At 34.6% G+C, this 12,374-nt stretch overlaps 1 protein-coding gene across 10 annotated transcripts in view; it reads right to left on the bottom strand.

Annotated features, from left to right (window-relative positions):
• LOC149796782 (rho GTPase-activating protein 26-like) overlaps positions 1–12,374 on the bottom strand; it is a 168,347-nt gene that overhangs the window by 31,563 nt on the left and 124,410 nt on the right. For 6 of the 10 annotated variants that reach the window (XM_089961428.1, XM_089961431.1, XM_089961429.1 and 3 more), the window contains 3 exons: positions 10,352–10,694; positions 6,362–6,526; positions 3,077–3,142 (listed from right to left, as the gene is read on the bottom strand). In XM_089961428.1, the coding sequence (XP_089817554.1) occupies positions 3,077–3,142; positions 6,362–6,526; positions 10,352–10,694 (574 nt within the window). The remainder of the gene's footprint in view (positions 1–3,076; positions 3,143–6,361; positions 6,527–10,351; positions 10,695–12,374) is intronic. The other 4 variants (XM_089961434.1, XM_089961436.1, XM_089961435.1 and 1 more) reach the window with 1 other exon arrangement.

Here is a 12,374-nt window from a genome sequence, read left to right as displayed (position 1 = left end):
GACCAGGTGTTGGTGATTGGGTTGGTGAAACCATTTCAATCATGCAGTAAAGGGATAAAGCATGACACAACTTAATTAAAGGAGCACGGACATACTTTAATACAGAAATGTTCATGTGATCATTTTTCCTCATTTTTATTTTTGTATCTCACAAAATTATGCAAGGTTAGAACTTGCACTGTGACCTCTGTTGAAAAACACAATGCTCTGAAAAAGGCAATACAAAGCATTCTGCTAAACCCTTGTGGCAATAAATTCTCCTTCTGACAGATATGAAATGTCTGTTTCTTCAAGCATCAATTTATGAGCATTTCTCATGCAATATAAGCCATTTAGAAATCTAAGCTACTGTAGTTTAAAGAGCTGAATTACCTACAACACTACATTACCTGCTTAACGTCATTCACCTTCACCTATCTTAGCCGTATAGCAAAAAGCCTGGGCAACATATCTCTTTTTAAAATGCCATTATTGCAGAATGTATTGAACAATGAAGAACCCTAATTCTGTACAAGCTTCAAATTTCTGATTTTCAGTAAGAACATGAAGAAGTGGACAGATTAAAAGATTTGTTGACAGATGATGTAGAATTCAATTTCACAAACAACAGCATTTTTTAAAATATATATTCTACCCTTTGTCATGGGTCTTACCCTGAGGTTAGCAACCAACAAATTGCTATAGTTCTACAGCACTCCAATATTTGCATACATTAATTTACAAATGTATTTATAGAAATTTCAAGGCACACAAAAATAAAAGATGAAAAACTGAAAATCATTGAAAAGAAAATTTAAAATGTTGTTATTTTGATGACTTAAAAAAAGTCACATGACTTAAATCTGTCCACTGTCCAGGAAACTGACACTGCAATTTTGATCTACCATATATACTTGCATGTAAGTTTGGTGCAACTGCAAACTTTATAGACTCTCATCTGCCACCACATCAATGTGTATCAAATTGTTTGTTCTATGATTAGTACAAATTCTGAGGTACATTATGTGATGGCAGATCTGGGTCCGTGCACTCTGCAGTTGGAACCGACTTACACAAATACACATAGTGCGATCACAGCATATGGACATACTCCAGTAGAACTTGACCATTTCACTGTATATCGAACCCAAGTATCTTCCAAAAAGTTCTGAAGAAAAGGCACCTACTGGGATGTCTGGAAGAAGGGACTTGGCAGGAGAGGGTTCAACTCCCAGAACTGACTGCATTCCTCCTTGGGAATGGAGGGGTCATTTACACTTCAAATCCTTTCCTTTTCCCCTGTTACCATCTTCACTTTCAAGCCCTTCCACCTCAGTGAATGACCTAATTTGGTTTCTTTGGACGAAATCAGAACTTCTAAGGGAAGAAGTATGCAAATATAGCAAAATGTTTTCAGGAGGAACAAATAAAAGATTATGAAGTCTTCCTCAGTCTTGGAGACTAGTTCCAGGAAAATGGGGACAAAAAGTAAAAATAGCAGTTAATGTATTATAGCTATTAAAAAAGAAGGATATTAGAATGTAATCGAAGATAAAATAGTTTGCCTCCATTAGCCTCGGGTAGTCTACAGCAGTCACTTTTATTCTTGCTTCCAACAACAATGGTCAGCAAGGGCTATTGAAAGGGCTATTGTTTAGGCTTGGCTGTATATATGATCAAAAAAATCAATGTGGTCATGAAGTTATTATAACATGACATAAAAATCAAGCAGTTATCTTTCTGCAATATGGGTATAGTACTTATCAAGATACATTCCCTCACCAAGCATAATGATTCTATGATGGATAGTATTTGATAGTAACTGGAGTGGGGGTGGAAGGGTAAAAAAATTAACTCACTTAACTTGAAATGGTGAGTGAAAATATCTGGTGGACATGTGACTTTCCAATCGAGTCAATGCTGATTTGCAATGATCAGTGTCACTTTGATGAAAAAGATCATTTGAGAATATTGCCAACTTTGTTAAATGCAAATCCATAGTTTCTACCATAAGTTTGTTTTCTATCTGTTTTGATCAGAATCAAACAATGACTTCACTCTTACATACTGATAAATGCTTACTGGATGAAAAGGAGATACGTTTCAATTTGTATTTACTCAGAATTGGTGTAAGAAGAGTGTGGTAGTTTACAGTGATGTCTGGCACTGGGGCATCATGCACGCAGTGTGGCAGTTTATAATGATGTCTAGCACTGGGGCATCATGCATGCGGAAGAATATGTAGTCATAAGCTAAATACAAAAAACTAAACCTAAGCCAGTAAAATGTGAAATTAAATCACAATGGCCTTTCCTGTATATGTGTGGGGCTTAAAGAGATGCATACAATCATCTACTTCAATGATTCTGACATGAACATAAAAAAGCAAAATTTAACTTAAGTCAATGAGTAATGAAACATAGGTCACAGTGACCTATTTTGAGATAAGATGCATCAGCTCACCATTTCATGATTCTAGGTATAACAGTACTCTATAGAGAGTGTAGAAAAACAACCTTGAGCTTAATGCAAGTAAAATGTGAAGGTCACAGTGACCTAATTTTTTGTATGTGTGTGCAACTAATGGAAACGCATACTATCAAGTAGTCTGATGGTTCTAGCATGAACAATGCTTGAGAAATAAACATAAAATTTAACCAAGTCAGTGAAGCATGAAATATGGGTCAAAGTGATCTACTTCTGTGATGATAGTTTAGCACTAAGGAGCCTCCCCCAGAAACTTTAGTGATGCCAGGTATAACAGTGTGTACACAAGGTGCCAACAAAAACTAAGCTAAACAAAAAACCGTAACCAAGAATGTACAAATGAAGAATATGAATACAATTAGCCCATTTAGCCCCATTTAATGGGAGCAGGTGCTATGAAATCCACCCCAAATTGTTGCTAGGAAAACTGAATGGTTGAGATGCAGTGAGGTTTTACATCTGTATATGGTTTTGTATGTATGGATGCTGATGTTGACAGCACTGGTAGCACAATATCTCCCCTCTATTGAGGCAAGTTGAAATGGTAAATAATATTTAACTAGCCCAAGTTCTACTGAAACATGTCAAGTAAAGCACATTATACAGTCACCTGTGGTGGGAGAACGTGGTGAATGATCCAACTGGAGAATTTTAAACAATTCCTTGAAGTCCTCATCTGAGACGTAAAAGGAAATTATTTGAAATTGTAAACAATTTAATTGGACATTTTTCTCGCTGAAATTTAAATTTTATTTGCCCCATGAGAGAATTTAAACATGCTGGAAAACAATATTGTGAATATTATGGAAAACGCAATGTCTTTTTGCATATATTAGTAAATAATATTCTGAATAGGATTGAGAAAAAATTGTTTTAACAACAAAAAAAATTCTGAATATTCTACAAAACAAAATATTTTGAATATGCTGAAAAATGCATATTTTTTCAATATTCTGGAAAAGATTATGCTGGAAATGAAATTTTATTGTAAATTCGGTTTCTCTGAAAATATCTGTCCAATCACATTAACATCAGGAAATAAACTCCCAGAATGGTGACAAATTTTGTCTATTTCATTTTTGTAATATTTATTAAGTTCAGAAAATCCAAGATTACCTTCCATTACCACAGTGAAGTTGCAACCTGTATATCAAATGTTCTCCAGTTTAAACCTAAGCAGAAACAACACAAGGATGTCTGCATTTGTGTGGCTTGGTTGGAAGGGTTAACAACAATGTGATAAGGTGGGAATGCTAAAAAAAACGTAGTTTACCATAAAATTTCATTCTCTGTCAATTATATTACTGAATCACATTAAGCAGCAGGGTAGGTGAACAGACCAAGCTATTAAGTCATGCTGATCTTTCCTTTACCATTTCCCAATATCAAGACTGCCAAAAACATGCAGGCCTCTATTTTTAAAAAGTCGAGTCTTGACCCCCACTTCCACCACTACCACAACATATAAACTATCAATGTTTAATGAATATGATTATCTCTATGGCAGCCTGTTCAGAAACATAAGGGTACGCCTCCCATTCCCCCTGATGGTCCAGGTCTCTATTGATGCTTCACTGTTTTTCAGTTTTTAAAAAAAATACTTCATTCCTTATGAGGCTGACCCTCAGACTGGTAGTTTCAATGTAGTCCTACACTCACTCATTTTAAGATGAAGAGAAACTGAGGAATGACTACTTTTACAGAGGCTGCTTTAACTACAAAGTTACAACGAAAAGGTTTGTCGGAAAAAAATACATGTATCTGGTTAATAAATAGAAGAAAACATGGAAAAGTCCAAACAAAAGTACCAAGACATGCTTCACTATGCCCAAAGCAAAGATGATCATATCCTGGGAGATCAACTCAATATAATTCCAAACAACAAGGCTCTTAACACTGGAAAGGGCAATAACAACGAAATTATTGCATCAGTTTTCAGCAAAGCTGACTTTACACTAGGCGTTGACCCCAATATCAATGAAGATCCAATAGTCTGGCAGGTGAAACTGGCTGAACAAGTGCAACCAGCAAAGCATGACCAGGAAGACCTTTTGACTAATCTGCAAAAGTGCCAGTGCAAGTATCCGCACAAGTGTAGACTGTGCCAGTTGTCCTGACTACCAAAGAAACCATGAAGACCATGAAGCAAAGAAAACAGCATAAACTCTTGGAGGTATTGTGGTGGGGTTTGTGGCCATTTGGTTTGCGCTCTTACTTTTCTACCTGTCTGCTTTTCCATTAAATCCAGAGAAAAACAAAAGAATGCTGCTGCTGCTAATGTGAAGTATTGTTCCACCAGATTTCAGGTCAACCAGCCAATGACAATGCCAGCAGAATGATACAAGGTAGTGCCAGCAAAGCCTTTACTGTGAGCACTTTCGGGATCATGGCCAGCTGCTCTAGCTTTTTTCTCCATTATTTGGAGTTTACAGGATGCAGGGGTTTGTCTTTAGGTGTCTGGAAGACAGGAGGTGGTGCTGGTTTGCCTGCAATATTTGTGATTGTGATTACAAATGTACATTTGATGAACCAGAGCATACTGAGAATTGAGTCTATAGCAACAATGTTCATGGGTATTCTCAACCGCTTGGTGAGGGTTGTATCCTCATGGAGAATTTGTATGATGGTCTCCCAGATTCAGGAACTTTGGCAGTATAGGTCTTCACTGGTAGTCTCTGTAGCTGTGGTTGGTATTCCTCCATTAACTGTAACAATGTTTCATCTTCCATTTTGGTCAGCTTTTTTTCTACTATGGCGATGTGGTTTTCGAGTTCTGATAACTTACAGCCACAACGAGCCTGATCATTGGCCAAAAAAGTGAAAAGGGCATGTTTGTCTGTGAACTCTCATCTGCATTTAATGACCACATAACTAACGAGTTTGTTTCATAATGTTAATGACCATATAACTAATGAGTTTGTTTCATAATGTTAATGACCACATACCTAATGAGTTTGTTTCCTAATGTTAATGACCACATACCTAATGAGTTTGTTTCCTAATGTTAATGACCAAATAACTAATGAGTTTTTTTCCTAATGTTAATGAGATCAGGTTATGTATCTGACAGAGAAACACATCTTGAATATGCTGGAAACACAATATCTTGAATATGCTGGAAACACAATATCTTGAATATGCTGGAAACACAATATCTTGAATATGCTGGAAACACAATATCTTGAATATGATGGAAACACAATATCTTGAACATGCTGAAAAACACATTTTTTTATAGGCACACACACATACTCTGAAAGCAGCTCACCAGCTAGATTTAGTAGACAGTAAGAATAAGAATACTGTGCATAAACCTATTTTTAACAAGGCACTAATAGTGCATTACCTAACATACAAGGGGACAAAGAAAGAAAGAATTACCATTAAGGTTACAAAACACTAAGAGATCTGTAACATATATCAAATGTTCTGCTACACAGTATACATAGTAAAACATCACTTGAATAACCCTATACAATTTTTTATCATCTTATAATATTCATTGCAATAAGTTTTCTATCTTTACATGTTTCCCATGGGGTACTTAAAACAATTGTCCTATCCAAAAATGCTAACTAATGAAGCTTGTTATATGAAACCAATACTTTACTTGACAAGTTAAATAAATAAATAAAAAATTGTCCTATCCAAAAATGCTAAATAATAAAGCGTGTTATATGAAACCAATACTTTACTTGACAAGTTAAATAAATAAATAAATAAAAAATTGTCCTATCCAAAAATGCTAAATAATAAAGCGTGTTATATGAAACCAATACTTTACTTGACAAGTTAAATAAATAAATTCCATACCACAGGCAGTTTTAGTCAATTAGTTTCAAGAACAAGTGTTATGCAGGAAAGGCAGTTGCCACACGTATGAACTACTACTCACCCATGTCTAATGCAGAATTGTTGCTGTACTGACTGTGACCTTGCCTGGGAACTGCTAACCCACTACCGGAACTATACAGTTTTGGACTATATACATGGTTTGATTGGCTGGACTGAAGAGATTCTGAACTCCCACTGGTACTATTGTAACTCTGATTATCATAACCTGTAAAGTAAATTAAGTGTTCAAAATGTCATAAAACATTCAAATTTTCAAGTGTTGAAAATATCATCAAATGTCCAACATTTCATGAAGAGTTAAAAATTTCTCAGATGTTCAAAATTTCATCATGTTTGAAATTTCAAAGAGCATAAATGTTCACAATGTTATCTTGTGTTCAAAATTTCATCTCCTGTTCAAGTCCAAAAGGTAAAGACTCAATTTTAAATGTTGCAATCCATTTATACTCTATTACTTCCTGTAATTTTGACTATAACCGTTAACCATATTCTGTAAATTCTTTGATTTTTTAAAATGGTTTATCAAAAACTATGTTTTTGTTTACAGTTAAAGTCATAATTTGTAGCAACCATAAAAATGCCAAATATATGTATAATCGATTAAAGGTGAATTAGCAGCATTCATCAATGCCAAGTTAAAAGGATATGAGGTGGCAATATTTAGGAATGGGTTGAGTTCAAACATTTATCCATTTCTGTAGCAGTTTAATGGGAACAAAATATTAGTCACCAGCATCCAGGGAAATCATCCAAATAATTACTTCTCCTGATTTATGTGTATGAATGATTCCTTACTTCAGAAATTTTGTGAATGAGCAAAGCCTTCTGAAACAGAAAACCAGTCTAGATATTACAGTGAATAAGAATTTAGGAAAACAGGACCTACAAATCAAGGCAAAATTCAAAGCATTCCTAAAAAATGTGTGAAAATAGTCTGCTTTGCTACACGACGATTCATCTGAAGAATGAAATTATCTGTCAAGTGGTTTAGGAAACGTAAGTAAATGAAAAAACTTACCCTAAGGTAAAAATGGCAAACAAGCACGTCACAGAACCAAGGCATTAATGATTACTAAATATAAGCACATAACAAAATCTGACCTAAAACATTTCCACAAATTTTCTGACTGTGACTTGATCACAAGACCAAAGGAATGAGAAAGCACATCAAAGAATGAAACATCTTAGCTTTTTAATGATCAATTCTAAATATAAGAAAGTTTTAAGCAAAACCTTAAGACAGAATATCCATGACTGACTTTGACACTGTAGTCAAAGAAGCAAGAACACAAGAATAAATTGTTTAACTTCATAATAATTCATTCCAATTAGGATGAAAATGCATAAAAGTCGTTTAGGAAATACTGACAAACTTTATTCATAGCCTTGACTGTTGTTGTTGCTGCCACTGGCAAAAATGTGCAACTGCTGTCTTGCTTTTCAACATAATATAAGTCATACAGGCATTCAACACCGACTATTTCAGTAATAGGTGTCATCTTTTAGAATCTGATTCTTCATACTGTAAAATGTCAATCATTCATTTATTTGAATCATCATACATTCATATTCCTTTGGAAGATCATTATTTACATGCCCCAAGAAATACATACGGCAAAACCAAAGTTAAAAAAATGTCAATAATTTTAGTCAAAATCAACCCAAAAGTGTGATTGAGTTAAGTCTAGATTGAATGATGTGTGATTAGATGTCACAGTGAAAGCTACGCATCATGATAAACAAATTCGTATTACCTTATATTGTAACAATTAGACCTGACATGCTCTTTTCTCGACACAATTTAGTACCTGGCCACCACTGTAAATGTGGATAGTGATAACAAAATTTAATCTGGAAGTTTCTTGATGACAGTTAAGGTGCAGAGTTATCAATAATTAGGGTTGAATAGACTTTGGTTAAACAAAATTTGCATTACATTTTTAAGCAGCGATTAAAAATATTTAATTTAAGCTGAGTAAATTAAATGCGCATACATGACCTGTATGACTTAGAGTAAGGGCTGAACAAAAATGCTGGGTAAACAAATGTACAGATTTGGTAGGGATTTTTTATAAAAGACTGGAAAAGCCTAGTACTTTTTGTCCTAGACTGGATTTTTCTCTGGGGGGGCTTTCCCCTAACCTGTGCCAACATCTGAGCAGTCATGTATGCTCTAGTTATAAGAACATGCAATAAAAACTGCAAAATATGTGAAGTGTAACTGATGAAATGTCTATTACTTTTTCCAGGTTTGGTCCTATTTTACACCTTTCCCTCAATAACTCGTGCATAACGGGTCCACAAACACAGACTGCACTATAAGCGAGGACGTGGACTAATGAGGGACCTCCAAAATTTAAAAAAATCTGCATACACAGAGAAAACTGCGGGGTGTGGGTGTGTGTGTGTGTGTGTGTGTGCAGGGAAATGGGCTGTTTAATAACTTAATACTCATTTTACAATCATGTCAATAATAATTGTTAAAAGCATGCTCTTTCTAATGAAGTTGTGCGCTAATGTATATAAAAAAATGTTTATTTTCAAAATGTCCAACATGCGAAAGATCATTCCAACTGGTTCAACAACCACCACATGTACGCAAAATCATCTGTGTATTATGTCACTGCTTTTTGTTTTGTTGATTAGTCTGGTTCTCGGAGTGGTAGTTTATAGTATACTACCATGTCGGGAATCACAGTAGCCAGGAACTAACCTAACTGTTGACACACAACCAAACAAGATTCCTTTTATTCAAAAACTAGTGACATTTATTTCATGTGACAATCATTGACGTTGAAACTCAATTACTGTATTGTTCAATTAGTACAATACTGATGTCATGATTTCATTGAAAGTAATAGTGAAACTTCTTATCATCCTTGAGGATATCCCTAAGTGCCAGTTCAAGAATTTTCTGAAAATCGCTTGCCCACAATGGTCCGTATCTGTGAAAATAAGCTCTTTATTTTGTGAAGTAATCTTTTCACTTCATTGCCTTGATATCTTTGATCACAGTTATGAATGAGTCGATTAATTTAAGGTAGTTTATGTTACATACACAAGAATATTTATTACAGTGTTCCACTGATCAAATGAATAAAGTTAACCTGATGTACGACTGGGGCTGCTAGATTTTAAGTATGTCAGATTTGCGTGGCTTTTAACTTTTTTTCCTCCACCTCCTTTGTTTGACTCAAAAGATTTAATTAACATGATAATAAAAAGGAGACCAGCTTTTAATTCAGTGCAACAATTGAATAAATACTTCTACAAGTCAGTTATCAAAACACTGTCGGCACTTAAATAGGTTCTCAAAGAAAGGCTTGTGGACATAGCTGTTTCAGTTTGACACATTTTATGTTTAAATACACATTGCATTTATGATGATTACACTTAAGAGGAATTAAAAGATAGAATTAAAACACACATATCACTTAATAAAAATCATTTAATTGGTATTTAAATATTAATGTACTGCCTATACTAGGCATAAGTAACATTTTCATTGATTCAAATTTCCTTGAATATCTTTAGCTACCGTGTACTAAGAATGTTGCTTTGAAAGAAAATGTAACCAATTATATGACTTCTTATTAAAGTTGATAATTTCAAGATGTTGATTAAAATTTCCAGGTCATTTCTACCATTTTCGACCATAAAACGAGCGATATATCAGTTACCAATTTTGATAGCAATGTTTTTCAAGTTCAAGAAAAAGGGAGAAATTTTTGAGGGTATTTTCTTGTTTTAAAAAAATGGGATCCATGCCTGACCCTGCGTTATAAGCGGATTTGCGAGTATAAGGCATGAGTTATTGATGGAGTGGTGTATTATTCTTAATGATTACATGACAATTTACTTGTAGTTATCTGCCAAAAGACACCCTCTACTGACCTTTTGAAATATTTACTCAATAGAAATATGACTGTTCTATTCCAGTCTGCCCAACTTACACCATAAAAATGACAAATTAAATAGTATTATTCAACAATCTAGACAAACAAATGCAGTGACACAAATATTTTAATACCTCCTGTACTGGTGTTGTGCGTATCCACAGGTCGCAATTTTGCTCTTGCCTCAGCAAACGGAAGACTGGCTTGGCTTGTTCTTGCTTCATCAAATCGAAGACTGACTTGGCTTGTTCTTGCTTCATCAAATCGAAGATTGGCTTGGCTTACTTTGGGTTCAGCAAACGGAAGATTGGCTCGATTTTCGTAGATAGGTTTGGAATCCTGCACACCCTGTTGCCACTGTGTCACATTACTGTATGGTCGTTGGGGTGAATGTTTTGTTTTGGATGATGGAGGTATGGCTGATGCCAAATCTGCACTAGTTCCATACACTGCCTCATCTGGATTCTCTTCAAATATCTACAAAATTGACATACAGTGTATATATATCACAAGTTAAGTCCAACTGCAATCAACACTGAACCTGAAATGATGTTGCATAATGTAGGACAGATTAGGTTCTCTATTGTTTGCTCCACTGATTAGTTCTAACAAACCACACATACTGAGAAAGGCAAGTGTTAAATTTTCTAATGATATACAGCATTAGTAAAAGTTACTCTTCAAGGTCCAGAAATTCAGCAAAATGCAAACTAAAGCAGGTTTTGACATTTAATCCTTTACCGTAAGATATGCCATTTAGCATGTAGCCTAATATTGTAGCCATATATAATTATGTATGTACTGATAATACACAGGGGACTTGGGCACAACTATTATAATATCATGAGAAGCAGAATATCTCTTTCTCAAATATGTTAATATTTCTCTGACATTATCTTTATTTAGGCTCTTAAGTTAAAATCTATAACATATCTCCTCCGATGACATAATCTGCAAGTATTATGGTGGGTTTTTTTTTAGCACTGTCTATCACAGATATTTGTGTTACACATTAGCTTGCCTATCCTCAATCCTGGTATGGGTGACCGCAATCAGACCACATTTATAAGCAAGAAAAACATTTCAGCAAATTCAAGCCTTGAAAAACAAGTTCATTGATGGTATCATGATTGCAATATTCAGGATTTTATGTCAATAGGTTTACCACAATTCCAAATTCAGTTTATTCCTTCTGACTACATAGAGGTGATGCACAATATATGCTACATGTTTTCCTGGAGTTAAGGTGTAAACTAAAAATTGGTGTAAATCACACAAAAAATGTTACCATAGGATACCTGTAAATTAAGGAAGTTTTTAGGCAAATTAGATGGTGCCAGGGATGGTGTAAAAATGAGCACAGGGCAAAAATTGAATTTTGTTTCTTCATTATAAATGGCACTAAGCTAAAAGCACATAAACTGGATTGGCATATAGCATGTGTCACCTGTATTTGTACAATGTCATTGATGTAAAAAGAAATGGACCATATTAAGTTTTCTAAACCAAATGGAGTTTTGAATTAAGATTCTGATCTTGTGCCCAGAAATGTTTGTGACTGTAAGGCCATTTATGTGGTATCTTAGGACCACTAAAAAGTCAGACTAGCTAAAATAGTAACCATTGCTCCTGGTTTAGTTTTGAATTAATTCTTTCTGACCTACAGTTTCCACCACCCCTCGGGTAGCTTGTACATCCCTATCAATTTAAAAATGAAAAGCATTACAGATATATAAATGCACAAACCAATTTCATTCACTTATCTACAATTTCTAACTTGAATGCCATGAATTGGTTCCTAACACTGTTATCTTCATCCCATTTAAAACCAAATGAAGTTTTCAATGTAAATAAGGAGCCTGCTCACAGTAATTTTTATGTTGCTTTAAGAGTCCAATTTCACTGACGAAATGGATGCAAGGTATACACATAGGTAAAAGGTACACACTGCATCATCTGTATGAAATGTATGCAATGTCTAATTCTAATATTTCCCCACAAATTAAAAAAGGAGGGGGAAAAATATGTCCTTACAACTCAACGTTATAGAAATTTATGGAAATATCCAGAGCTTATGGAACATTATGAACTTCATCACTCCTACTGTGTAAGCAACACATACTAATGCAAATATGGATGCTGTGTTAGTAATGAGGT

This window comes from Sinohyriopsis cumingii, chromosome 6 (genome assembly GCF_028554795.1).
Source record: "Sinohyriopsis cumingii isolate HCF-2022 chromosome 6, ASM2855479v2, whole genome shotgun sequence".
NCBI lineage: Eukaryota > Metazoa > Mollusca > Bivalvia > Unionida > Unionidae > Sinohyriopsis > Sinohyriopsis cumingii.
The sequence above is the reverse complement of the archived record's forward strand: the minus strand, read 5'-3'. Positions and strand labels throughout refer to the sequence as shown.